Genomic DNA, 27,952 nt, shown 5'->3' on the forward strand with positions numbered 1-27,952 from the left:
AGCATGTCGCTTTACATGCTACATAAATCATGTCCCCAGGCAATCAGCATCCCGGCGTGTCAGCCATACAGGCTCTTTCCCGCAGCAGCCTTTTGCGTCAACCTATCGGTTCGGGAAAAGGGCAATAAATTTTCAGCAAACGACACCCAGGATGCACCTCGTCTTTACAGCGTACGATACAACCTCCTTTGGAGAGCATCGCCGGCCTGGCTCAGCGAAAGCGAAAGATGATGATGTTGTTCAGGTTTGAGTTGTAAATGATCGCTTGCTTGGTGTTTCTGGGGCATTGAAAGATTTGTAGAATACACTCATTTCTGTGAGTAGAATATCCGTTTTTTCTCCGGACGATAGATTGGGCGACGAGCAGCTGAACAGTGTTACCATGGCACGTACCGTGAACTGATTTCTGTATTGGTAAGTAATAGCTATTGTGTTAAACATCCGTTCATTAAGACGATTTCGTCTCCATACAAGAATGACCCCCCTTATATTTTGTAAATTTTTTCTCTTCCCCATTGATGCATGCTGCTCGTTCTATATGTGAACGTTCAAAGAAAGTCCACTGGTAAGTGTCGTTAACTCGTAATTGTTATCCGAACAGCATCGCATTCATCATGAGAAGTTTCGAATTCAATGAGTGATATTTTTGCGTGGGGAAGACATAACGTACTGCAGTCATCGTATTCACGAACAATCAAACAGTGTGGAAGTGTTCTATTTTGATAATTTTATTCCCTTTAAAACTCCTCTGTACACTTCGGTTAATTCCTCCAGAAACCGTTATGATCAACTGACACTATACTACAGGATGCTCCTACAGCGATATCATAAATCTTCTTTTCATGGGTGACCCAATTCCCCGAGGCCACTGGGCTTGCACTTGAGTAAATAATATTGATGGGCAAGGCTTATTTGAGAACCATGCCCTAGTAAAGAAAAATGTACTTCCTATATCCTGTATGTCGTCAAAATTGTTTCCCGCCATAAAAATTTTAGCGCTCATTTGAAAAATTATAACGGCAAATTAATTTTGTTTAATGCCGTGTCCTGAATTTATAGCATTGCGTACAGATCGAGGTGATTTTGATTCAAATGTATTCAGTTAAACCTATGATTGTTTCACAAATTCCCTCTGTAGCATTTTTGAACGTTTTGTGCTTCAAACCTGTAGAAATATGCTTGCGCGTACAATCGTAGTTGACTGATGACCTACATTCCGGATCCGTATAAAGCCTTCTTCGCAATATTCACCATCGTACGTACTCCTACGACCTTTATGGTGACACAGCAATGGTGTTTATACACAAATGCACACTTGATATTGAACGCATTAGCAAACTTAATTATGAACTGAGGCTGCTTTATGTGTCGGAGAGAGGTGTGTCAGAGAGAGAGAGAGAGAGAGAGAGAGAGAGAGAGAGAGAGAGAGAGAGAGAGAGAGAGAGAGAGATGAGCATCTTTAACATGTGAATAACTTTATTTATTTTCAGCGAACATTACTTCTTTCAAAATGTCGAGCTATGAAAGAATACGATTTTGATAGTCCCGTCCCAAACCAAACCGGAATTTTTCATTCGAATTCTTTTTTCACGTGACAGTACTGAACGCGTCACTAATCGTTCGTGTTGCGCTTTACAAGAGATGCCATTCACTAATACGCTACGATAATCCATGCTGTCACAGAACACTTTGCGTTGCACTTTGGGTGTTTGTGTGTGTTCAGCATGACCCAATACCATGTTTGCCTCTCAGGGTGACTGACCAATCACAATGACGGAACCGATCAAGGGGAATTCGAAGGAAGACAAATCTCAACAGGCGAACATGGAGGAGACTGTAGAAATAGTGCAGCCGTCGTTGGCCGATGGCGAAGCATCGGTGCACTACAAGAAAAAATCCTTCTGTGAAAAATATGGCCAGACGCTGAAAATGCTGAAACCATGGCGACGAAAGAAGGAGAGGTGGGTGTTCAATTTGATTATAGGCTATGTCGTGCGTGACATTACGACAAATGTATTCCACATGTCCTGATGTTATGCTGACTGTAGCCCACCAGGACTGAAGAAGACTTGGCCCGCCTATAAGTATAAGTTTACAAAGCAACATAATCCAACAGGTCCAATTGCTTCTAAACCCTGTTGGAGCCCCTAAAAATCATCAATTGTTTCCATGTTGCAGATTTTGCTCCAGTGCTCTTCAAGCCCGCCTTAGCGTTGACAACGTATTTTGAAAAGTCACAAAATTTGTGTTTTTTTATGCATAACCTAATTGACCTGACCTGAATATTGTTGTATAGACGTTTGACGCCTAAATTTAATTCTAGTACCAATAAGGACGGCGAAAAGGGGAACTTATTTGTTCAATTCTTCCCATTCTTTGATTTACTCGAAATTACATCTGTTTCTGGGCAGTCCGTCGGTTTCATATACACTCATCATCCGATAGCATGTCGGCGCCATCCCTGGTCTAATAGCTAAAGCTCCCCATGCCCTCCCAGGGTGATCCACGGATGATTCATGGCTTGCAAATCCAAAAAGCCCACCTGCTTGGTATTTGACAGCTTTTTAAACAAACGTATTCTAAATGAAGTTTCGGTGTCAAAAAGACAGACAACATAATGCGCGATGATAGTTTTGTTTGTCAATTTGTTTTGTGCCATGGTTCCCTCTGACATTATTAACTTGTGAACATCAGGTAAACTGTTTCACGGCAACTGTTTACATTAGGATCATAAGGTTTTGTTCAAGCAGGCTAGGTTTGACGAACAATTCACGTTTGCTGTGTTATTTACAAGAAACACATGTGTGCCTCTCCGCCATTTTTATTTTACAAACACACTTTTGTAGGCTTTCAACGAGTAAATGATTACATACAGTGGGCGTCGTTTTCTCCACAGTATTTGCACAATATAATATTTGCAGAATGTCTGTCTGTAAACCTCCATTTTGAATACTACTTATTTTAAAACATCACGTTGTAGCATCATGGAGGCTCTCCAAACAACTGTGTGACGTCATAGCATTTTGACCCAGGTGAAGTACACCAGCATCTACAACTGTTTGCTCATCTCAAGTATCCATCCGTCGATGCATCTTTTGACACATGTCCAAAGGACAGATATTATGCTTGTAAGTTAAGGCTCTGTGATCAAAATCAGATGCAACACGATTGGAACTAATTTGGGATAATTAGATCTTCATATTTTTCAAATTTCTCAATAGCGTCACGTGCCCTATAGCTGTTGCAATATTACAAATTAATCATAAAAACATGTGTATAACTTTAAAAGAAAAGCAGATAAACTTACATTTGCAGATTAAACCGACATTACTTCACCACCCAATTATCCCAAATCCGGCATTGTAAACAGACCAAACTAGTAATATTTGAGTAATTTGAACGAGCTTAGGCTTGCGTGCAGGTACACCGCAAACTGTTCAGTTTGGAGTTCTCAAAGTGTTCAAAATAGTTCTCAAAGTGTTCAAAATGCCAAATAGTACAAATATCGCGTGACCCACGAGGAACATCAGCAGTCACGTGTTGACAGTGGTTCGAGTACTAGAGACAGGCAAAACAAGTAACTCGAGTACTGCAATGCTCGCGCAAAGGAAATACGTGTACCCGGCCATGAGCGGCTTGACCTATTGAACGTAAAGCGTGACGCATTCAACTGACGCCGCATGCCTTGTAAATTTAAGGAATTCAAGCACCTATTATGTATTTTGCGAAACCCCGATCATACTTTACGCAAATAAAGATCCGCAAAATTTACAAGAGAGTATAGTTTGCTTAATACTTCTCTCGGCGCAGAAACGTGCGATAAGCTCGATGACGTCATTATATGGTAATACCGTTGCCTCATTTGTCCGTGCAATGAATGGAGAGGCAGTAACGTTGACAACCGATACCAAGATACTTGACGTAAGCAGAACGAAAATGATTGTCAGGAAATAAAACTATGCAATTTTATCTGCTCTTTAAAAACTATCTACTGTTGATTGACCAATCAGAGTGCTCAATTCAGGGTGTTTTATCTACTCGTAAAGCCTTGGTCACCAAATTCCATAAACGAATGACAGCGCCATAGTAAAGTACTGTCCAATCAAAAGTGAACATGTCATATTCTGTAGACATCTGGTACGTTTTAATATTCAAATTTGGTAATACAGCGGAAACCAGCTGCAACACAAAATCTGCTGTGCCCTAGGGCATTTAAACTAATGTGCTCTAGGCATTATAGGATGTTCCATTACATTGGAAGGCTATTTCACAAATAAAAGTTTAATTCATATCCTAAACATGTTACATTGACAAAGGGGACGGTTGACGTAAACACATTGAAAACGAAAATATATCAGTAGGGGCGATAGTTTTTAAGTCGGATAAAACCCTCGTACTCGGGCTCTTCTGGTATATAAAGTCCAACCCTACGATAAAACGTCTCGGCCTGCGGCCTCGACATTTTATCGTTGGGTTGGACTTTATATACCAGAAGAGCCCTCGTACTCGGGCTTTATCCTATACATCTACTTTCCCCTGTCATCCTTGAGTCCCATCTATTGCATTTCGTGTGACATGTGGCCTTATGTAGTAGCGAATAGGGGTGTGGGGTCAGACAGCTTTTTAATACCGCGATGTTTTGAACATTTCAGTAAGAAGTCGCCATGTCCCATGGACGATGCTGGGTTTATGTCCTCGCTTTGGTACTCCTGGCAAACACCACTCATCGTCAGAGCCAGGAAAGGCGACATCGACACCGAACATGTCAAGAAGATGTCCAAGTTTGATGGTGCCGATATGAATATTGAAAGGTAAATTGCAATACTGTAAGCAAAGACATGTATCGTAATATTGAATGGACTCAGAAATACGTGTCGAAATCCTAAATAGATGCTGGGATATCCAGGTATCCCGGATGTCCTATATTTTGATGTTTATCCGCTGTAAAGGAAATATATATAATATATATATATATATATATATATATATATATATATATATATATATATATATATATATATATATATATATATATATATATATATATATATATATATAATTTAATTAGCAAGAATACTCCAAATTACAGAGTTCAGATTCGTTGGCAACCTCAACTTAACGTAAGTTTACCAGTTTCTCTTGTTTAATATGTTCTAAGAAGGGAGGTTTCAATCCATGTTTTGGAATAAACTTTCCTTACCCTACACAACTATTATTGTTTGAAGCCAGATTTGATAATAGTCTGAATGATTACTTGCACAGTGATTCGGGTGGGGGTGGGGGTTAGGGTAACCAGGTGAGTAAATAAGTTAGGAAAAACAGTTGATGAAAAAGCAATAAAGGTACCTCGTTACGTGACTATTTCCAACTTGGAGTGAACGTAACAACTATTTTCCAGAAGATATAAAAGTGTTTTCTTTTTTCTTCGGCAACTATACCTTGAATACCGTGGCTGATGCTGAAGTCAGCTTGTCGTACAACGAATAGCCTAAGTGCTAATTTTTTGTCTTTCCTTTGGTCATCAAACAATAAATAAACAAACAAGTGAATAAATTAATGAATTCTTTCCAGATTCGAAAGATTGTGGGAAGAAGAATTAAAACGTAAAGGAGAGGATGACGCGTCGCTGGTTGGAACATGTCTTAAATTTGTGAAGACTCGTATGGTTTGGAGTGTCATCATCCTTACGATGTCCTTTTACCTTGGTTACCTGAGCGCTGTGAGTAACTCTGATCAGTTTCTACTGTCGGGAATTTCTTGACTTTCTCAACGCCGTGCCCTATCTGAGTGTAGTCATCTGAATATGCGTGATGGAATGCGTAGTCCACTTGAAACTCCCTGTTACCAACAGACTATGGTGCGTCCCCATTGTTTTGAACAAAAGACTGCTGGAATTATGAATTCGGAAAAGGGGGTGAAACTGCTATTTTAACTTACTGTCGTGGAGGAAATGTCCTCAACTGATTTGAATCTTTGAATTAGTATGAATAGAGAACGCCCCAAAAGCGCACAGAAGAGCAATGATACGACACACATAGCCATTGAAATAAAAAAAATATTAACGTTTCCTACAAATGTTAAAGGTATACAGTCACCTGTAATCTAAATATGCCCATATATGGTCAAAGGGGTGTTCCTTGCCATTCAAAATGCCTGTGTGAGGGCGCTGCTTTTTAAAAGTGGCCACCCGCTTAAAATCTGTGATTGGTTAGATTTTCTCTTTCCATGGTAACTGTGGCAAAATTGGAACAGGTGACAGTATACCTTTAATGTCAATATTCGCTGTAACATTCTACTGGAATCATTTTGTGTATGAGGGATATGCATGCAAGAACCACAGGAACAACGATGAGGCACTACCCATCTGTTAGCCCAGCCTTTTAACCAATTTCAAAAGCTTTGCGTCCCTGATGAACTGTATCAAGTATCCCAGTGTTTCTTAGAGGGGGAAAATACGCGATCAGCCATTGGAAAAAATCCCCATAAATACGATAAATATTATGAGTCATGGTTATCAAATTTGCATAATTAGTGAACTATGCACACTAGCACATTTTCATGAAATTCAATATGATTGTGTCGCGCTTTAAACATCATGGAAGTCCCGGTCCGGCAGTATATTTCCGAGATTTGCAGTGTAATAAATTTGTCGCCTTTCAGAGCTGGTTGGTGGTCGGGTATTACAGTGCATGTATCTTTTGCAATTCTCGCGAGTAATAAGTAAGCTTGACTAGATAAATTATTAGACCTAAAAAATGTGCAAACATCTTTGCTCTAATATCACCACCAGGCATGTGTTGTTGGCGGAATGTTAATATACGTAGAGACGATGGACAAGGACCTGGCCATAGGGTTGACGTTGACGGCGTGTATGTTCGTCAGTGAGGTGTTCCGCAGTTCCTGCACGGGACTGTCGTGGTATCTCAACTATCGTACAGGGATCCGACTCAGATCGGCCGCTCTGACCTTGATCTTCAAGAAGCTAACCAAGCTGAGGAATCTACAAGACCAGTCAATAGGGCAGGTGAGCTGAAATGACAGACGACTGCATAGCAAGCTGTCATGGAGGGAAATGCGCCTCGTCGACTTTTTTCGATCACACTCAAATTTGTACTATACTTTAATATTCTGCTGCTTGTGTGACGTCATTTTGAAGTTTGTGGAGTAAATGAACTTTTCAGAGATATGTTTGTGTGAAGATTGAAAAAAATCTCAGAGAGGTAATTCAGAGTTAGCGGCCATTTTGAATTTCAAAGATCGGTAAATTTTACCAGTAGGTAATTTACTTCTTCCAATCCTAAACTTTGCACTGTGACCACAATCTTTATTGATTGTGGAACAGAAAAGTTTAAAAGCTTCCTAACTTGTGTAAGTATGATAATGATTTTTTGAAAATCATGCTCATACTTGCAGGTTTCGGGTGCGTACCATTGTAACACTGTGACAGCACTTTCACTTCATTAGTGACCGTGACTGGCAGTCAGTCCGTCAGCATAAAATTCGCTATTTACCTGAACCAGCATGCAATATTATTTGAGTACAATTGTGTTTGTTTTATGCCTCTATGTCATGCAGATACATTAAAGCTACTTTGACCACACAGCCCCACTTTTACAGTAGCAAGTTGTTCGGTCCAAAAAACAAAATTCCCACGATTTCCTATTTATGGGCAGTTTTTTCCCTCTCAGACCAAAGTATAAGCTTATTGATGTGTACATTTGTCATTTGTTTGCACAGTTCATTTTTGATTTTCAGAATTTGATCTTTTTTACACTCAAACATCGTAATACATAAAAAACATTGACTTGTATGTGACTTTTTTCTTACATCATTTACTCCAAACTCAACCATTACGGCAAAGATTTCAATTTTCATGATTCTGATGCTGTGTCTAAAAAACCACATAAAATTACTATACATTATCACTTTATAGTATTATTGCAGCCATTGGCTTCAGTCTCATGCTGCCCTCAGGCCTATGGCGTTTGCGTGGTTGTCTTGCCTTTGATGTAACGCTCTCTCCTAGTCTACTACAGGCTATGATGACCCGACGAATGCGTTTCCTTGGATCCTTACGATCGCCTCCGGGCCCGGTTCTTGTCGGATAAAAAATGAAAATAAATAAACTAATTAAAAATCGGAAAATGACAAAAGAAACTATGTTGATGTAAACGTGGCTTTGGAAAATGCAGGGAGACGGTTGGAAATGTTTTTGATTGTTTTTACAGCCCCCTACTGTGCTACTTTGAACCTCCCCCCCCCCCATTGACGGCAGAGCACCAAAGAAAAAAAAAAAACTATTCACCCTCATTGACGGCAGAGCACGAAAGAAAGAAAAAAAAGTACATTCACACCTGATGTCTGAAAATCCGAAAACAACCTGGAGCCAAAACATCAAGTTTAATAAGTGTCGTGGGAAAATCTGAAAATAGACGTTAACAACCCTGTGTTCTCGCGAACCTTACTACAACTGTCACGTAAAGCTATCGAGAGAGTATAAACGTAGAACTGTGAAAGAACTGCGGAGAGAGAGAGAGAGAGAGAGAGAGAGAGAGAGAGAGAGAGAGAGAGAGAGAGAGAGAGAGAGAGAGAGAGAGAGAGAGAGAGAGAGAGAGAGAGACTTCTAAGTTTGTTGCCTAGCAACGGTATCACGAAACTCTTATGCGGCTTACAAAAAGAAAACTTAAAATATTTCAATTCCTACCTCTGTTTCTTTTTATCGTTTCCATCATTCTTCTTCAGGCCGTGCCTGAAGTTCATTTTAGGATATCGGGAAACCGATTTCTTCTTACTAGCGTTCACACGGTTGATGTATTTGTACCTTGCCCGCTCGGACACTGTATTTTGTACAGAAGACAAGGGTTTGGTCGGAGTTTCACTTTTCACTGAAGTACCGGCCATCCACCCAAACGGATGTCTGAGAACCTCGAATAACATCTTGAGTAGTGCGTAAAGCATTTCTTACGGTGGTATAAACGTAACGATCTGACAGGGAAAACGAAAAGTATGCACTGCCATGAATCGTCCCGAATTCTAAATCGAACGTCACAAAGTTCGATTTTCTACGGCGCTATCATTCTGTTCCATAATACGAATTACGAACGCGGTATCCAGGGAGCATTCTATACGTGCGACGGTGTAAAAGACGCGATGAGAATTTTTGGCGCGAGACTTCTTCGCGCCCTTTGCATTAACTTTATCGAAGAATACGGAATCGCAGCTTGTCCCACGACCCATAGTTTGATAGATGTAGTTGGAGGGGGTGATTTATTGTAACACTCGAGTTCTTCTTCTTTTATCACGAATAAATACTCGAAAATGAGCTAGAAATATAGAATAAGCTTGATTCTAGCTCTCACACTCCTAGCCAGTGATATTACTTCCCAGGAACTAGAAAATTCGGTTACTCACCCACAGCAATCGAAGAAAGAAAATCGGCGATTTTTATATTTTTTCATTCAAATTTACGTATGTAGGACTGTTGATAACTGACAAAATAAACGAATTAAACATTGATAAACACCTGATGTTTTTCATAGACCATCGATAAATAACTATTCGTTCGTTCCATTTACTTTTAGTTCGTCAACCTATGTGGTAATGATGGCCAACGTATCTTCGATGCTTGTCAGTTTGGACCCTACATCATCGCTGGACCACTGTTAGCTGTCGGCGTTATCGTTATTTCGGTTGTCTTCATCGGTTGGTGGGCTTTAGTCGGCAGTTTTGTCTTCGTACTTTTCTATCCGTTTCAGGTATGGGATTTTCATGCACAAGCTCAATAAACCTTTTATTTCTTTAACCTGTTTCTAACAATTACACTGCATGTAAATAGCCATTTGTTTTATTTTAACAAATTTTTACATCATCTCCAAATTTTGTCTCGATTTTTTTAGCTCGGGATGTCTCGTCTCATGACTCGTTACCGTAAATTCGGCATCGAAGTGACCGATTTGCGCGTGCGCAAGATGAACGAGATGGTATTCTGTGTCAAGTTGATAAAGATGTATGCCTGGGAGACATCCTTCTCAAAAGCAATCAAAAGTGGGTAGAAAATACAATATTAATGATTAATTAGAGAAGAAAGAGCCTCAGTATCTTTTAGCATATGAGGCTGCGTAACCGGAAGTTTTCAATGTTGGAAAAGACCTTAGGGATAAACTAGGAAACGCTATCACGAAATTTAGAATTAAAAACGTCAGCATCTGATATCTTGTACGATAATATTTAAACTATATAAATCGTTGTATTTTTGCTGCGAAAGTATACCACCTAACTGTGAGCCTTCCCGTTTACAGTCTCTCTTTGTTGGAAACAGCAACTTCACTGTGTTTTTTTTGCTTCAGAAATCCGAGGAGACGAGAAAGGATGGCTGACGAAGGCACAGCTAGTTGCCAGCATCAACTTGACAGTCAGCCCATTCGTTACTCTCCTAGCTACAGTGGTGACGATCACTGGATACGTGCTGACGGGAAATTATCTGTACTCGCGACAAGTAAGTTTCCATGGACTCAATCTCACAGACTCAGCCTTTTCGCATGTCTGCTGAAGTTTGCCGTTGTCATGATGTCTTCCCGACTCGGATACCTTTTTATGCATAAGGCTGATAAATAATTCCCGTTGATGATCGTAACATTTTCTTTGCCGCCAAAATCAAAGTAATTGTATGAGAGCTTCTTTTCACAGGCTTTCACGATAGTGGCGCTGTTCAATACGCTGAGGTACACGATTGTGACGACACCGTTTGCCGTACGAGGATTGGCCGAAACTAAGGTGTCGGTGATAAGAATGAAGGTATGTCGTCCACTGATACTGTAACAATAGTGGTCCGTCCGTCAACCAGTCAATTAATCAATCAATCAATCAATCAATCAATCAATCAATCAATCAATCAATCAATCAATCAATCAATCAGTCAGTCAATCAACTCATCGATTGATTCGTCGATTCATCGAATGGATCTATCATAATTACAACAGTCCAATTTGTCATACGCTTATAAACAATGAGACTGCGTTAAAAGGACAATAGCTGTTTAAATTTTGATTATTTCCATCGGCTTTGTTTTCATGTTGGAACGATTACATTTTCGTCTTTCTCGCTATAAAGCCTGTGTTTCAACACAAACTGTTAAGACAAACACCATGTATCGTGTCAATCTTATCATCGACAAATTAATTTTTGTCCAACTAATGTCAATAGTAACATTGTGACGAATTGAACACACATACACAGCTTTGTTGACGAGTTCAACCAGGCATTTCGTCACGATTCTGAGAGTAGAACAAAACAAACTGTATTTGAAAAAAAATTACAATAGAAAATACCTCAAAAGTTACAACTTATTGTGCATCAATATTTCTGTTCGATCTGACATTCAGTAATTTACAGACGATCCATTCAATCGGTCATTAAATTGCCGTATTAGCGAATTCAACGTTAACCCTAATACTTAGGTTGAAGGGTCCTCAGGCTCCGATGATGATGATGATGTTGTTGTTTTTATTATTGTTGTTGTTGTTGTTGATAGTATTTGCAGAAAAGAACAAAGTATGCGCTGCGAAATTCAATACAGCCTAACTATACATGTGCGTTGCAGCCTAACTATACTATGCGTTGCAAATTCAATACAGCCTAACTATACATGTGCGTTGTTGCCTAACTATACATGTGCGTTGCAAATTCAATACAGCCTAACATTACCCAAGGGTTGTCACTTCATTGCCACACACTTTTTTTCAATCGCCAAAAATGCACCTAGCAAGCATCGAAATCGGTAAAATTCGACGTAGGGTCAAAGCACATTAGTCCTTCTCAATCATACTCAGACATTTTTACCTCTTGCCGATGAAAAGTCGACAAATCGGCAGGTTTTTCAATGCATCTCGTCGTCTCTTGATTCCAGATTTAAAAGGCCCCGCGAAAGATCTAGTCACGTGGGCGCATTTCAAATCGAACCAATAGCAGAGCTGGATGGGCCCAGCGTGAAAACCCGGCAGTAACGTAAGTTTCTTATGTCTTTTGAAGACTATGGGTGACACTGTCTGCGTGCGTCTGCGTATGAAATTCTGGTAACTTTAACAGTTCCAGTTCACCCATAGCAAGAGAACGTTCTTTTCCAAAGACGTGAGAAACTTACGTTACTGCCGGGTTTTCACGCTGGGCCCATCCAGCTCTGCTATTGGTTCGATTTGAAATGCGCCCACGTGACTAGATCTTTCGCGGGGCCTTTTAAATCTGGAATCAAGAGACGACGAGATGCATTGAAAACCTGCCGATTTGTCGACTTTTCATCGGCAAGAGGTAAAATGTCTGAGTATGATTGAGAAGGACTAATGTGCTTTGACCCTACGTCGAATTTTACCGATTTCGATGCTTGCTAGGTGCATTTTGGCGATTGAAAAAAAGTGTGTGGCAATGAAGTGACAACCCTTGGGTAATGTTAGGCTGTATTGAATTTGCAACGCACATGTATAGTTAGGCAACAACGCACATGTATAGTTAGGCTGTATTGAATTTGCAACGCATAGTATAGTTAGGCTGCAACGCACATGTATAGTTAGGCTGTATTGAATTTCGCAGCGCATACTTTGTTCTTTTCTGCAAATACTATCAACAACAACAACAACAATAATAAAAACAACAACATCATCATCATCGGAGCCTGAGGACCCTTTGCTTAGGTTGGAGAAGTCGTTCTTTCAATCGAAAAGTGTGCCACTTCTCTGTTCAATCAGCGATGACTGCTTCAGAAATCTGGGCGCAAAAATATCTCTAATTTCATCTGAGACAGTGTGGATGATGTTTGTCAAAGAACAAACCACTGAAAATACGCAAACCGCGAAAGAAGTGTAATATGTCCACGCTCTAACCAGAAGTATAGGGGCACTGTCACGTACCCATCATCATGGGAATGAATCAACTCGATGAAATGCTCTCCATTCAGTTCATTTTATGACCTCCGAGTAGCTTTGGAAATGTATGTTGGCTCACTTGGGGAACGCTTACAAATTCTTGGTCAAAGCTCTATCTTGTCGAAAGTCACATTAGAACGTGCAGTTTTACTGAACCTGAAATGAATGATTCAAGGAATAAGCAAAGGCAGTATTGGATAAATTCTCATAACGAGGGATATGCTATAAACGTGAAGTAGCGCTTAATTTTAAAATAGAGATATTCGAAAGTCTCGGGTGTTCCATAAAATTTGGATTTACTAACATACCGACTTAAAGTGAGACTTTCATCATTTATTTTAACTAATTATTATTGCCTGCATGCTGCTTGTAGGCAATTCTTGATATGCCAGACTATGAACCCTGTCAGAAGAAACCTGTCGATCCGGGAAATGCCGTCGAGATCACAAACGCCACTTTCGGTTGGGACAAACAGGACGACATCGAAGAAAACGACGACGCCATGTTGGAAAAAGTGGACGTCAAGACAAAGGGCGCGGTGCAGGGGAAAAACTACGAGTTAACACTGCATAATATCGATTTAAAAATACCCAAGGTGAGTATGTTTATTTTGATAATTATTTTTTAAAAATCATAATTTATCACAGAACGCAGCGTGAATTAAACCATTTCACCCGAGGGATTATCTTTATTGCAGCTAACACACTGTGTCACATACTCGCCATTGATCGAATTCTCAATATGCAAAAGGTGACATGAGCGCCGAGTCTCATTACCGCTCGTGTCATAAATCAGCCCTACTAAGCTGGCAGACGACTCTTTCAAATCACGTGCATCATATGTAGTATTCTATTGGTCATATTTTGATTAAAAATCCATCATTAAAGTATCTGTAAATTGGTCACAGCGGACTCGTTCATATATTGTTCAAGATATTTCAGTCAACAAATTTTCCAGATGGAGCGTGAACTCCGAAGGTACGGTATGTTGATGACGATGTGTAGCCCACAGGCTATTGCGTTAAAACAGGTCAAATTGAGTTTTAATTTCACGCCTTCGCGTCCTTTTTTACTTCTCCCGATCACGCCGTGACCCAAAACTGACTGCTTCGAACGAACTGACCAAGAAAAGCTCAATTTATACACATAAGCCGTGTATTAGAAACGTGTTAAGCGAGCAAATTTTGCATTATGTTTTCTCAAGCCAGCGTATTGTCCTCCATACACAAGGGGTAGACGTTTTCTAACGCATGTAATAGTCCGTACTGCAGCGCTGCAAGTCTTTAAACTTTTTTTCGAACAAAAACACCCGCAGTTACCACAACAACTGTATTCTAGTTTTGAAAGCCTTTTATGATAAGAGCTTAACCAAAGCTTCATGCGTTGTGATACTCCACTGCCAGGGTTCACTTGTGGGCGTGTGTGGCGGTGTTGCCAGCGGCAAGACATCCCTGGTTAGCGCAATCTTGAATCAAATGGAATGCGTAGAGGGCGCCCTAGCGGTGGAGGGCAAGTTCGCCCTGGCATCGCAGCAGGCCTGGATACAGAACGGGACAGTGCGTGAAAACATCCTCTTCAGCAAAGAGTACGACCATGAGCGTTACCAAACCACGCTAGATGCCTGTAATCTGAGACCGGATATGGAAGTTCTGCCGAGAGGGGAAGAGACGGAGGCAAGCGCAATTTTCTTTGTTTCATTTCAAAGGTCAAGGAGCTGTCTCACTCAAATATTGACATTTTTACTCGGGCAGAACGGCATCCGTATACTAAAACTATTTTTTTGAAGTGCAGGTCCTATTTAATTGATTTGTTGACGAGACCTCGTTTGACCTCTCAGATGTAACCAACCAACTGCAAGACATGACAATGAAGAGCGGCCATATACATATCGCAGATACGAAATCATCTTTCATAACTGTTATACATTTTCGAATAGAGGTCATTTTCACATCGCCGTCCTATTTTAAGCAGACGCTAAACACAACACATTTCTTTTCTGCAACATGTATTGATCTATTGTTTTCGTCATAAACAAATGTCTGTTTTCTGAAACGAAAGGTTGATGCTAATGATGTTACACAGTTTTGATGTAAAAAAGGAAGATTTCGGCGAAGTTAAATGCTTTGCATTTTTCGACTTCGCAGATTGGGGAACGGGGTTTGAACCTGAGTGGCGGTCAAAAGCAGAGAATCAGTCTGGCACGAGCCTACTATTCCGACAGAGATATCTACCTTCTTGATGATCCACTGAGCGCTGTCGATGCTCACGTTGGGAAACACCTTTTCAAGAGTCTCATCAAGGGCGCCCTCCGTGGCAAAACTGTCTTATTTGTCACACATCAGCTGCAGGTATGTAGTAACGCAGGGGACGCAGAAGTCTGGTTGTTGTTATTGTTTGTATTGTTGTTTATGTTGATTAGTCGTGTTGTTGTTGTTGTTGTTGTTGTTTTTGTTGTTGTTGTTGTTGACAAATAAAATTCAGCGAACATAATTATTGTGTTGTCGTAGTTGCAAACTTAATGTAGATGTCATAAGAAACACTACAAGGACGCTATCAAGTTGACCCAATGCAACTCTCTCCCAACGTACACACTCTACCTATATGAAGAGAATGTACGTTTGGAAAGAGTTGCATTGGGTCAAATAATGATAGCGTCCTTGTAGTGCTGCTTATGACATCTACATTACGTTTGAAACAACAACGCAATAGTTATGTTCGCTGAATTTTATTGGTCAACAACAACAACAACAACAACAACAACAACAAAAACAACATGACTAATAAACATTAACAACAATACAAACAACAACTAGACTTCTGGGTCCCCTGCATTTCACTGCATTATAGTAAAGGGAAGTGCAATATAACGATGCAATATGGATGGACACGGTAGTATAGTAAGTATCGAATACTACACGTGACATTCTTTCACTATAATCAAGACTGATCTAAAGAAACATTAAACTTGAGCGACCGGTTTGAGAAACTCATATAATTTTACTTCAGAAGTTTTAATTTCCTTTTATAAATTCTAGTATCTCAGTCAGTGTGACGAGGTATTGGTGTTGCGAGGGGGTCGCATCGTTGAGCGAGGTAAACATGACGAGCTAATGGAACAAGATGGAGAGTACGCAGCGCTGATCAAGACCCACTACACCGAAGAGGAGAACGAGGATGACCTTGAAGATGGACCAGAGGAGGATGTTTGCGGAAGCCGTAATCAGTCCCCGATGGGCAGCATGTCCCCAGTGCACAGTGTCTCCCCTACCCACAGCGTTTCCACCATCCACAGCGTGACGTCTCCTCAACTCTCCAGGCAGTCCAGTCGAAGGCTCAGTCGCCACAGCAGCGTCCTGGTTCACCGCAGCACCCTCAGGGAGGAGGCGCCGGACATCTTCAGCCTCACCCCGGATGACCTACGGGAAGGAGAAGACGCAGTTGCTGATGACGTTTTTCAAACTCCCGTCAGTGAAGTTGCTGAGGAAGGTAAGGCGAAAAGGAGAGACAAAAGAGTCGATATTACTAATTTCCACCAACATACGAAAATAGCATGCCGAAATTTTTACCTTCAAATAAAATTTGGCTAGGGCCAAATGAATTAGTCCAACGTATCACCGGCCAAAGGATTAAATTTACTGTCCTTTCAGATATGATCGCAACGAAAAATTACTCTATGTGACCTCTGACCTTTCAAAGTTCAGAATAGCGGGCTCGGATAACATCACGATGTTTGTATTGTTCATGTAGATCAGATCTCGTCGCTTGGCTTTTCCCGGCAGTAGTTTACTGACTGGCCTTATAGCAACCAAAACGGTGTAAGGGCCACAAGTCTGTAGGCCATCGCGTTCACCCCACGATCTACGCAACAGCCTACAGTCTGCTGAAGTTCATTCGTTCAATTTACTCTGTTTTGATATTAATATGCCCACAGACTTGGAGCAAGTCTACTAGTTATGCTTTCGTACGCGTTTTACACACAAGAACGGCTAGCATTACTGCAAATGACTATTTTAACCATCGGAGACAACTTCAGCATATCTTTACAGAGCATGCAGGCCGGAATCGGACAGGTCAGCGGTGGAGTATGTGCGTGTCTCAGTTGTTCAAGCACTGCTACATGAGATGATAAGGACAGGGTAGAAAACTTCTCGTAAATGTAGACCCAAAAATGATCAAACTTGGCGATCATATCAGACAAGGGCCGACGTTACATGTCCACACTTAGAAATTTTGGCCGACTTGGATTTTGTATTGGACCCTAATCCCCCTTCCAATCGGGACACTATCAGTCCGACGCTAGGTCGACGCTGATCCTTCAGATTGCTTTTTATAACACCGACGTAAAAGTTATGTCGGTGTGACAACATTGTCTGTGTGAACGGGATATTGAGCGGAACACTTGAAATGTATGAAATATTTTGTAATAGATAGCAGTTGTCAACATCGCTAGTACAGATTTCCTAGCGTTTATCGGAGAGACTTAGTTGACAAAGTCTGTGAATTAAATAAGAAGTTGCTTGAAACAGCCTATCGTGTATCAGTCGCTGTCATTTATTCAAATGCTATGACTTTGATAAGCGAGGATTTTGGCAGCTGTGGCTCAAGTATTGGAGTGGAGTCTGCGCAGTGGGCTAAACCGAAGGCCGAACGCGGTCCTCAGTTATCCCGCGTATACGCCACTCACGCATTTCCACCTGAACAGCCACGCGAAGAGAACAGACGTACACCAAGTCTAGGAGAGTGGTGCTACAATGGAAATAAAATAACCAAGAAAATTTTAGAAGGTGAATTTCTTTGAGCGAATGGGTTGATTAGGCTAAAGGACAGAGATACAAACAGAAAAATATGTATTAGAGATATGAAATATCAACGGATGTTAACTAGAATCATGTCTATTTTGAATGGTAAATAAAATGAGTCGTACGTCTTAATATGCTTCTCCAGGTATATGTAATCACATACCATCTTTTATATTATGCGGCTGTCACATGTCAAACGATCAGACTGTAATCATTGTTTTGCCATTGTCTATAGTGAACTAAACTTTGCGCGACTCGATCGAACGTCGCTAAAGTCACGACCAAAGTTCATATTTGAAGGCTTGAGTTTCAATATTGTGTCCTGTTTTGAAAAAGAAAGTATTCAAGACCGACATGATTTCACTCTTATATGAAAGGCAACACACTTTTCAATAGATAATCAGGTGTAAGCGACTGAGAAATTTATTACAATCATCAAAATAATATGGCCAGTACGGGGTTCGAACCCGCGACATTCGCGTTATTAGCACGACGCTCTAACCAACTGAGCTAACCGGCCAATTGACAATGGAAGAGACATCAAGAGCAAATAAAAATCACACCGTTGTTTTCTTCGATAGTCTTCAAATGTATTGAATAGTAGTTGCAGTAACCAGGTTTTGCAGAATAGTGCTTATATATAAAGAGAAAAATAATGGAGCTGGATAGATAGATAGATAGATAGATAGATAGATAGATAGATAGATAGATAGATATAGATAGACGAGTAGTATTTGATAGATTGCAGATTGATGCTCAATCGTAGAACAAGACAGCGACTGTGATGTACTGATTTTATGGATTTGTCTTCAAAATATTTCCAGCCGGACAATTGACACAGAAAGAAGAGAAGGGCTCGGGAAGTGTTGGCATCAGGACGTACCTGCAGTATTGCAAATATGGCGGCGGATACTGCGCTACGTTTTGGGTTCTTATGATGTACCTGCTGGTTGTGTTGATACAGACTTTTGTAAATACCTGGCTGAGCATCTGGCTTGACAACGAAAATCAGGTGAGAGAGAGAGAGAGAGAGAGAGAGAGAGAGAGAGAGAGAGAGAGAATATACAGGGTATTTATTATCAAAATGTGTTGTTATATATGCCTCAATGGTAGGAGCAAAATACTGTTTCTTTAACTTCCTTAAAGGGACATTAGCTGTAACTGTTGACTAATTTTTCACTTTTCTGGTTCAATGTATTAACTACAGAATTTTACTATAATCCAATCATCATGACCAATGCCCCGTGTCTTGCTTGCCAACACAGTCTGTATATGTGAAATGACCATTGTTATTGTTGATAAATGTATTCTAGTCCGGACCTGAATACAAAATTTAAACAATAACCATGCAGATTATACGCATATAAGGTATATTTATGAGCTAAATATTAGGAATTTCTCCATGGTTCAGGATTCACACCAGAAACTGCAGATGATACACAGAAACAAACAAAATAAAAAAATGACCAAAGTTACCGCTAATGGATCTTTAATGAATTAGTATAACATCAGAGAGCGGAAAATCTGGTTCTGTTACTTGCCATTTCAACAAGATTATTTTCGTGTGCCCCTTTTTTTATATGTCGCCCTAGCAAAACATTTCCTCATCTGCTTTTTTGTTCTGAATTCGACGAAAGATATTCTTTACCAACACATTTTGACGAGAATGATTCACTAATGCCGGTATCTCCGTGCTATGCTCAGAATAAAACTTACATCGACGAAGAGACCGGCGAGGAATGGTGGTGCGATAACGTAGCCTGTCAAGAATCGGTCAACTTCTACGTCATCGTTTACAACGCGGCCCTGGTTGTCCTGGTGATCATCGCTCTACTGAAAAGTTTGGCATATGTTACGGTGAGTTCCGCAGCTTTAAAGTTCATTGTTTGTTGTCCTTGTTGTTGTCGTTGATGATGATGCTGATGGTGAATAACTATGATGATTATAATGATGGTGATACCTAGCTACTGTGTTGTCCCCGTTGATGATGATGATGATGATGAATACTGCTGCTGCTGCTGCTGATGATGATGATAATGATAGTTGGCTACTCCTTCGCAACGTCTTCAGAGGCATTTCAAGCCAGAAACTGAACAGGTTTCTCTTCCTATATTGAAGCATCAAGATATCAAGGTCATATTCAGCTATGTTATATATCTATGACATGCTCGAACAAGTGTCTTTTTCATAGATTCAAGGATCATGGTACATACAACAGTATCGCTGTTGATCCTTATAAAACGGTCCAGGCCGTTATATGTTTGTACATTGATACAGTGATTTTCTCTCATCGTACTATAGAGATATTTTTCTGTCTTCCTGAATTTTTGTTGGTCATGTAGTTCACCTTACGTGCTTCAACAAATATGCATAATGAAGTATTCACCAAGGTCTTCCGCAGCCCGATGAAGTTCTTCGATACAACACCATCTGGACGAATTATAAACCGATTTTCTAAAGATCTCGACGAAGGTGAGAGAGAAATCAACTACCATTTATCGGCAATATGGTAATTTCTACAGGGCATTACATGGTGTGGTATCGTCCTGTGGTAATGTAATATGGTTTTTATTGAACCTAAAAGCGTTACTCTTCCGCTTTTTGGAATATTTAAATGACAGCGGTTTTTTTCCCTTGCATCTGAGTTTAAAGGGGCGGGTCGTCCCGTTTGCGGCTGCGCGACTATCTTATGGATAAAATTGCCTCTTGCCAGAAATTGGTGATGGATGTCAAGCAAATGCGAAGTAAATTCATTATTTCATGCAAGTTCATAGTTCACTGCTTTTGTAGCTTTCAAATCACTGCACGACTTTGCCAAATAAAATGTGGTTGCGTCCCTTCGTTAGTTTATGAAGCTGCTTCAGCCGCGGATATTCTGTCTCGGTAAAGCCGCCATTTTCAACTTATGGATATGCGCCGGGGATTTTGTGCACAGCAACATTCTCGTTGTATGGGTGCCACACACACAGTGACACACGCCCGGGGACGACCCCCTCCCTTTTAGAGTGTATATTAATCTTTGAGTGTCCATGCTGAAAACTTTGTTTTGTAGATTTCAAATATCAAACAAACAGCTGTCAGTGACACATTTATGGCTTATTGATACATTGCATTTCGTTTGAAATTACATGTAAATCTCGAAATGTGCCGATGTAATGCATTTAAGTTTTCAGTCTTCTTACCTGTATTAAGATCCTATCCACTGTTTGTGAGCTAATATATGTGTTCACGGCGTCACATATTGACAACGTAATCAGATTAGTAGGTGTGCGGCATCGAAAATTAAGGGAAGTTTACAATTTCTTCTTCTCATTATATTTTCAGTCGATGTCCGAGTATCCTTCATGTTGGAAAGTATGATACAGAATCTACTGGCGATTCTTCTGTCTCTGATCATGATCGGCTACGTCTTTCCAATATTCTTCGCCTTCCTCCTACCGTTGCTGGCGCTGTTCGTCGTCATCTACATCTACTTCAGAGCCGCTGTGAGGGAGTTGAAACGAGTCGACAACGTCACCAGGTCGCCATGGTTTTCGCACATCACCGCTTCGGCATTGGGCGTGCCGTCTCTTCATGCTTATGAACAAGAGGACAGATTTAACGGAAGGTTTGATTTGATATTTTGCATGGTATGTTACTTGGTAGTCATCGCAACTGTCTCCATGGTAACGATTTTGTGTGTACTTGGAAAGAGTGGCTTGAAGGCTCATTAATATGAATATGATGTACGTCTTACATTTACATGGACAATAATAGAAGATACAATTTATCTCTTATCGATGAAGTTTGAACCGATGGCACCAGAAGAAGCCTGTCACTGCATGTGGTACTTTGCAAATGCACCAGCAGAATTCAGTCATACTAGAATCAAAATAAATCTAGAAGGATAATGCGAATTCGTAAAATTTCTTAGTGTATTGCGCTATTATATCATGGTATTAAGAAATGGAATGTTGCCGGTTATTTTGATGTGAACATGGCATGCAATACTATTTGAAAACTATCGTGCAAGTGCTCCTCACGGCACACAAAATCATCTTAATCCTCGAAACCCATCCGACATGGGACCAATGTTTTTGTTTGTGCTGGTTTTGTGTGTTCTGTTGGTCAACTCGAGGAAATATCACGAGCACGGGGACCAGTTGACAGATACTTTTACCAATCATGCAAATATTCCATAAATATTCCATGACACAAAATAAGAGCAATACATTGTTTGGTATTTTTCTTTCACCGGACAAGAAATGCGGTTAACTTTATAACTGAATGGGCATATATGTCTTGAAATATGGATTCAATCACGTCACAGTTGCTTTAATGTAATTCAGAGACGGTCTTGAATTGTTCAAGCTTAAAGCTACAGTCGTATTCAACGTTTGATTTTTTTTCAAACTAGTTCATAATTACTTTTAGGTTCAAGGAGTTGTTGGACGGTAATAGTATGCCCTTCCTGATGTTCAACATTGCCATGAGATGGGCCGCTATTCGTCTCGATATGATCACCATGACGATAACTACTCTAACTGCCCTCATGGTGGCGCTTACACACGGCAAAATATCGCCCTCTCTTGCCGGTTTGGCCTTGTCCTTCGCAACACAGGTGAGTGTCGTTTTTGCATAGACCCTAGAGAATGTTTTTCTCAGGGTCTATGGTTTTTGCCACTGCCAGCAACCCCCTCCCCCCAAATAAACCAAAAAAAATATGAAAACAAAAGATGATGGAGGCAAAGAAAAGTTTCACATCTTCGAAAATTCCGTAAGATGGTAAGATTGCACTGACAGTTTCGTATAATTCGAAATATATTGAAAATATATATGGTGTTCTCTATATGACGTTCAAGTCAGACTTTGACTCAAAGTAAACTAGAAGTAACACACTATATTACTTAAAAAGTCGCTTATAACACGATAGAGAACATGATCATATGAGAGTAACGTCCTCGAGACTTGTATTTCTGACGATTGTCAGGTTTTTGGTGATAATTTTAAATGTTCATGTTTCCGGCGCAGTATCATTTCTGACACGTGAAAGGTTTTCTCTTTGATCGATGTCGTTTGGACCTTTCAGAACACCGGAATATTCCAGACGACAGTGCGTCTCATCGCCGAGGTGGAGGCAAGGTTCACGTCAGCTGAGAGAATCATGCAATATGTTGACGTAAGTAGCTTTTAACGAATACTTAAAATGAGGGATAACAAACATTGCGTTTCTGCGAACACGCCCTCATGAAAAAAGGTAGGTAGGTCTGGTACTTTTTTATTTTTATTTGGGCGTGACCCATAAAAAACAGCAACATTTGGTAAAATCATGAGTAATTTATGAAAATGTGAAAAAGCTGAAGATTGGGGCTATTAATGGGGTAGATCGAGTTACCAGAAACACATGCATTTGTTAGTTGGCCTGAGAAGGTGAGTTTTTATTGCCAATCATATCATTACGAATTGTCGAGTGAGTTCGAGCCCTCACAAGTCTATCAGTTCTGCCGTTTGCATTTTAACGAAAGACATGTATTTGAACGATAAATACACGTGTATTTTTTGCTTGTCAATCATGAAGCTCAAAAAACACGAAATGTAAAGGTAATATTGAGCGTGCAAGTATGTGTTGTGGTATTTTGCATTTTTTACCATCAGGAATTGTACGAAGAGCCTCCACCTGTCATCGAAAACAAAAGACCGCCGAGTGACTGGCCCCAGGAGGGCGCCATCAAGTTCGTGAACTTCAAGATGCGATATCGGGAAGGATTGCCTTTGGTGCTTAATGGGGTCAATTTGGACATCAAACCGATGGAAAAAATAGGCATTGTTGGAAGAACTGGGTCTGGTAAATAAATAATAAATAAATAAATAAATAAATAAAAAGATAATGAATAATAAATAATCAAATTAATAGATAAATGAATAAATAAACAAATAAATAAAAATAACGATCACTTGATGAAATGCGATCGTTAATTGTATGAAAAAATAATTTAACTTTTCGTAAGCTTACCAGTGGTCGAGATACGTTACAACTTCAATCGTGTTTGTACGAATTTGAAAAAAGCCATAGTGAAATATGATCAACATGTACAACTGTACTTTAAACATATATCAGTGTACAATTATAGGATTTATGACAAACGTTAGTGAATGCAGTATTCAAATGTCTTTAGAATGAAAAAGAAATCTTGATTATTTGTGTTAAAGTGATCCATTCTGTGCCTGACCTGCGCAAACCGTGTATAACAACTCTTGGTCTAGCCTCTATTGCATTTTACAGACAATATTTCTGTCGTATTTTGTAAATTACACTTTGCTTAAGTCGTGTAATTCAACCAACGTTTTTCTCATGCACTTTGCCAAATCAGCTGTGTTTATAAACCACGTCCCAATATCAAGTCTGACGTTTATTCTCCATAGGGAAGTCGACTCTCGCCGTGGCCTTGTTTCGCCTGGTTGATCCCGATGAGGGGTACATCGAAATTGATAGCGTAAACTGTCACGAGATCGGACTGCATGATCTGCGATCGAAGCTGTCGATCATTCCGCAGGACCCCGTGTTGTTCATTGGAACTGTACGGTAAGATTTTATACCATTCCCGGCCGTAATTTCTACATTGATAGCGAACGTGACATGTATAAATATCTGAGTATCAGGACAACTCACACATTTTCCAAGGTCCATCATTAATGTTAGCTTGTTTACGTTATAGATACAACTTGGATCCGTTCAAAACGTACGAAGATGAGCAAATCTGGGCCGCACTCGATAAATGTTTCATTAAGGAAACAGTAAGTTTTGATTTCAAATCGATTCTTAGACCCAGTAACGCGTATTACATGTACTGGCATCGATAGCACACACTACTCGGACTGAGAGACCAGGCTTAAATCGATGCACGTAAGGGATGCTACAATCACAACGCCAGAGTTTCGACTCTCGCCTACAGAATTGCATGTCACGTACTAAACAAGCATGAACATATGCTGATGATCGTGAAACCCTTTCACAATGAACTATAGCAGAAAAATGAAGGTTTAAAGGGGGACACTACAGAAAGAGAATCAATATAGACATGTGTAACTGTTTAATCAGAGATTGCAGATAGCCTGTTTCCATTTGATTGACGTAGACACTTGGGGTCAAAACGTAAAAGATGAGTAACCTTAAGTCCATTTCAATGAATCACGCTCAGAATGTTTTGAAGGCAATTCTTTGCAATGAAATCTCATTTGTGTTTTTTTTTTTAGATTCAAAATCTCGAAGGAGGCCTCGAGGCGCCCGTGGTCGAAAACGGCGAGAATTTCTCAGTGGGAGAAAGACAGCTACTGTGTATGGCCAGAGCATTACTGAGAAATAGTAAGGTACAGACAACTTTAAACGACATCTTGCGCGTGTTCAATGTCAGAATGGATAAGACAGAAATGTAATAGCTATCCAGATACAAAGGGGCAACTTTTATCATCTTTATCTCTGAGCAAACATAACTGTACACAGCTTTCAAACAATGACAAACGACTGAAATCACATAATCAGTCAATGGGTTTGAGGACTGTCGCTGTAAAGGTACAGTTTAAAACATCCACTGGAGCGAGTTTACAAATAACGATTAACTCAAGCAGAGATCGATATTTCAGAACATCCAAGTTCTAACTCAGAAATATTGCCTTGCTTTTGACATGTTTATCGCCGAGCGAGACAATGTCACAATGCCGTGGCCCATCCGTGCGTGGACGATTCGGGTTTGTGTTCAGTGTCTCGTGAACAAGTACGTGTAGAACTGTTTCGTTGGTCTGTGAGTAATATGCCTATAACGACCTGAATTTCAACAAAATTTTTACAGATTTTAGTTCTTGACGAAGCGACGGCGGCGATAGACACGGAGACTGACAGTTTGATACAGCAGACCATACGCGAGGCTTTCAAGCACTGCACCATGCTGACAATCGCTCATCGATTGAACACGATTATAGATTCCGACCGAATACTGGTGATGGACCAAGGAAAGGTAATATAATACGCATGACCACCAGTGAACAGATAAGATAATGATTTGTGAGATAGTGGTTGTCACGTGTGAGAGGTGTGGCGGTGTTGGTTATAATGATAGTAATGATGACGATGATGAAGGCGATGATGATGATGATGATGGTGATGATGATGATGATGATGATGATGATGATGATGATGGTGGTGGTGGTGGTGGTGGTGGTGAGGAGGAGGAGGAGGGGTATGACGACAGCGATAACCATGATGGTGGTTACTTTAAGTATGCCAAATTTTTAAGACATAGAGACAGTTTGTCAGAGATGTCAATCTAAAACAGTCACGTGATTTTCTTTCTTGTCAGGTTGCCGAGTTTGACACACCAGCTGCACTGATGGCCGATAAGGAGTCCATATTTTCAGGGATGCTGAATGCAGCTGAGAGCAGTAAAAAGATGACGGATGAATGAGTATTATGGCCAACTAACCAACCAAGCTATGCTTCTGACTTACATGACGGACCTATGAAAGCGTCAGAAAAGCTACGAATCGTGACGAACATACGTGTTCATTCAAGCGGAAAAAAAGTTTTGATGCGTATAGCAGCAGAGGGCGATCTTGTTGTAACGAATGTTTTGTTAGTATTTTAATCTGTGCAGTTCTTCGTCATGGTAACGAAATGTCAATTTCCTTTCTAACTATTTCGAAAGGATACCTTGTGACGCAGTTGTACAAGTGAAGACAGCAGGAGAAGCAAACAAGTAGGGTGTGGAAATAGCGCCAGATCGATAAAACTGTGTAGCATGATTCAGTTGTTCCCGTACAACTTAACAACATATCTGAGACAGAAATTGGAAACAAGTGCGTCTCTGTCCCTGCCTCACTATCTCTCTCCCAGTCCCCTCTCTTTCTCTCTATGCCTCTGTCTATATCTCTATGCCTCACTCTGTCTCTATCCAACGGACATGATGTCCTTACAAAATTCTACTGAACGGAGGTCAAATACTTTATTTCAATACGCTATCTATCAGTAGACAAAGTGGACCATATTGCACGAATTTCTGTATTGATCAGGCCGTAAATAGTTCCATACGGTAAAAAATCTTAGTAAATACATTTAATGACGTACCATTTATATCCTGCATTTGACGTAATGATTTATTAAGTAATATTGTAACCCTTTAAGCTATTATAGATGAATGGACGCTGACAAAAGGTGAAAGAAAGTACACGTTTCTTTTACTCACATTATAGTATATTAATTCTTTGCATTTGTAGGAGATTAAATTGTAATTAGGTGTTAATTATAACGCAAGAAATATTAAAAACATACTTATGTAATATTTTGCACCTCTCACAATTATCCCAAATAGTTTCAATTGTGTTTATCTCAAATTCACAAGATGGCTACAACAGGTCAAGGAGATATTTTTGCAGATTGTAATATCTTCGCTTTACTGAATGCCATAAACCTAGCAAATACGGCGTGTTTTGTTCACAGTATCGTTATGGGGTGTTATTTTTTTAGACTTCCGATTGAACAAAACTCAGCAAATTTTATGTACACGCCCTCTATGGCCCACAAACATTGCAACCTGCTCTTTCCGTATTCTGGCAGTATCGTAATGTGGCAATCGATAAAACACGTGGTTGCTAATGACCCATGATATCAGGATATTCATATCGAGACAACACGAGAGACAACGAGATAACGACACAACATGCTTGGTCACCGTTAAGGCCATGCGTCGCCAACAGTTTAGTGCGTGCGTCATTTCGTCTTTACAACCCTCTGTATCACGCCATCAGACTGATCATATCCATACGCGAGGGAGGGTGACACAGCAAGATAACTATCTCACAAAGACGACGTTCACCCTCTGTAATAGTGAAAACGCCATTAAAAGTTAGTGGTGCATTCTGGTATTACACCTATCTTGTCTTATCCTCTGATAACTTGGACAATTAGCGACCATGTTTTATTACTTTATAGGCAGTGGATTACAGGTTGTTTAGCGCATGAGCAGAGATCAGACTCACGTGGTTTTGTTTTCTTCATTAGGAGACCGTTAAGAGAAATCGTGATTACACTATAAACAAAACATAATTGCTCATTGGAAACGCTTTTACCGGAAATTTTTCATAAACAAAGCATGCACAATATTTCAAATTAGACACTGGTAATTGCCCAATTAATTGTTTTGTTGCAACTTGTGGCGTATAATATATATATTAATATTGATTTAAATGTACAATTTAACAGTCTGAAAAT

The 27,952-nt window shown here is 40.1% G+C and overlaps 1 protein-coding gene and 1 non-coding gene across 2 annotated transcripts; one reads left to right on the plus strand and one right to left on the minus strand.

The window, feature by feature from the left end:
* The first annotated feature begins 78 nt into the window (after positions 1-78).
* Positions 79-27,890, plus strand: LOC139118647 (ATP-binding cassette sub-family C member 5-like). The gene is made up of 25 exons (XM_070682067.1): positions 79-414; positions 1,753-1,961; positions 4,653-4,811; positions 5,572-5,719; positions 6,791-7,024; positions 9,582-9,755; positions 9,897-10,044; positions 10,347-10,495; positions 10,687-10,794; positions 13,288-13,509; positions 14,317-14,586; positions 15,058-15,261; positions 15,949-16,399; positions 18,537-18,724; positions 19,417-19,569; positions 20,055-20,184; positions 21,037-21,319; positions 22,126-22,312; positions 22,781-22,870; positions 23,347-23,536; positions 24,115-24,274; positions 24,408-24,486; positions 24,946-25,059; positions 25,539-25,703; positions 26,046-27,890. Exons 2-25 carry the CDS (start codon positions 1,771-1,773, stop codon positions 26,148-26,150), a joined length of 4,302 nt encoding a protein of 1,433 aa, XP_070538168.1. The 5' UTR covers positions 79-414; positions 1,753-1,770; the 3' UTR covers positions 26,151-27,890.
* Trnai-aau (transfer RNA isoleucine (anticodon AAU)) lies at positions 18,159-18,232 on the minus strand. The gene has a single exon. It is a non-coding gene; the product is annotated as a tRNA-Ile (tRNA).
* Positions 27,891-27,952: the final 62 nt, after the last annotated feature.

The sequence above is a fragment of the Ptychodera flava genome, chromosome 19 (genome assembly GCF_041260155.1).
Source record: "Ptychodera flava strain L36383 chromosome 19, AS_Pfla_20210202, whole genome shotgun sequence".
Taxonomy (NCBI): domain Eukaryota; kingdom Metazoa; phylum Hemichordata; class Enteropneusta; family Ptychoderidae; genus Ptychodera; species Ptychodera flava.

Coding starts and splice junctions, on each gene's coding strand:
- LOC139118647 (XM_070682067.1), top strand. CDS start 1,771: ATGACGGAACCGATCAAGGGGAATTCGAAGGAAGACAAATCTCAACAG. Junction 5,720..6,790: donor ACCTTGGTTACCTGAGCGCT/GTGAGTAACTCT, acceptor TATCACCACCAG/GCATGTGTTGTTGGCGGAAT. Junction 20,185..21,036: donor TTCTAAAGATCTCGACGAAG/GTGAGAGAGAAA, acceptor TTATATTTTCAG/TCGATGTCCGAGTATCCTTC.